Below are 1,464 nucleotides of genomic sequence, written 5' to 3'. Positions count from 1 at the left end.
GTTAGGTTAAACACAGAAAGGACCGGGCATCGATCAGGTGGGTATTTGTTCAGAAGCAGAAGTCAATGGAAAGTTGCTGTCACAAATGAGCAGTGACCATTGTTCTTATAGGGTTAGGTTGCTTGATGCATATCTGGTGGTAGAAATATTAGCCGATTTAATATTTGGTATTAGATCGTTTCCAGGGACGGCACGTGGAGCCGCTTTCTGTGTCCCCATAGGGTTGGGTTAAACACAGAAAGGAGCTTTCACAATTTGAGCAGTGACCACTGACCACTGCTCTTAAAGGGTTAGGTTAAAAACGAAAATGTCATCAAAATAATAAGTTTTATTCTTTCATTCTTTAGAAAACTAGCATAAGTTATGCCTTCTGAATAATTACCATCAGGTGTCCTACGATCAGTTGACGGCCAACATCAACGTGACCCCAAAATACCTGGTGGAGCATCTGGACCCGCGGTTCGCCGAAAGCTTCAAAGAGAACGGAACGTACACCATGAAACAATACGTTGAGGCGAACCGCCTAGAGCCGCGTCGCATCCTAATAGACGGTCTGCCACTTAGCGGCAAAACGCGACTCGCGACGAAACTGTGTCCTACGATCAGTTGACGGCCAACATCAACGTGACCCCAAAATACCTGGTGGAGCATCTGGACCCGCGGTTCGCCGAAAGCTTCAAAGAAAACGGAACGTACACCATGAAACAATACGTTGAGGCGAACCGCCTGGAGCCGCGTCGCATCCTAATAGACGGTCTGCCACTTAGCGGCAAAACGCGACTCGCGACGAAACTGTGCACACACTACAACTTGCACTATCTGACGCCAGAGACGATCGTGCAGCTCTACAGAGACCTGCTGACCGGACGGGAACGCGATTTGAAGGCGAAGATGAAGGAGAGAAGTCTGGACGAAGCGACACGGGAGGGGGAGAACCAAGAGGAGGAATCTGAGAATGTGGACGGAGAAGAGTTGAAGAATGTGCAGAAGAAACTGGTGGATTTGAAACACACCTTGTACGAAGGTAATGGACAGACCAACCTCAGTAGTGTAGTGGTTAGTGGACTTCGGATCTAGAGGTTGGTGGTTCGAGTCCAAGTCAAGCCATAAAATTTAGCGTAGTGCATGAAGCAGGGAACGACATTAATTTGTGTCGAGCATTTATGCTTAGCACAATTAAAATTCCTTTGACACTGGTGTCCTGTATGGTCATGAAGAAGAAGAAGTATTAGATTTTCTGTTCTTTCTTAACACAATTAAAATTCCTTTTTAAATTACATCCAGTCCGTCCTTCCTTTATTTTTAAGGCAATGGGCAGATATCGGACGAAAAAGTGATGCTCTTTAAACTACTGTCTGAGTTTTCCAGGCCGCTTGCCTCACATCATTGATACACGTTACGCAGGAAGTGTACGGTCAAAGCTAAGCCAGTGCAGCCAGTGTGATAAGGGCTTGAGCCTATAGG

At 46.4% G+C, this 1,464-nt stretch overlaps 1 protein-coding gene across 1 annotated transcript in view; it reads left to right on the top strand.

Annotated features, from left to right (window-relative positions):
- Positions 1-388: 388 nt before the first annotated feature.
- The window catches only part of LOC103522182 (adenylate kinase 7-like), a gene marked incomplete at both ends in the record, with an annotated part of 3,316 nt that continues 2,240 nt past the window's right edge, over positions 389-1,464 (top strand). The window contains 2 exons of the mRNA XM_008487284.1: positions 389-508; positions 565-1,024. Of these exons, the coding sequence (XP_008485506.1) occupies positions 389-508; positions 565-1,024 (580 nt within the window). The remainder of the gene's footprint in view (positions 509-564; positions 1,025-1,464) is intronic.

Source organism: Diaphorina citri, unplaced genomic scaffold, assembly GCF_000475195.1.
Source record: "Diaphorina citri unplaced genomic scaffold, Diaci psyllid genome assembly version 1.1 scaffold7249, whole genome shotgun sequence".
Classification (NCBI taxonomy): domain Eukaryota; kingdom Metazoa; phylum Arthropoda; class Insecta; order Hemiptera; family Psyllidae; genus Diaphorina; species Diaphorina citri.
This window is presented reverse-complemented; position numbering and strand designations above follow the sequence as displayed.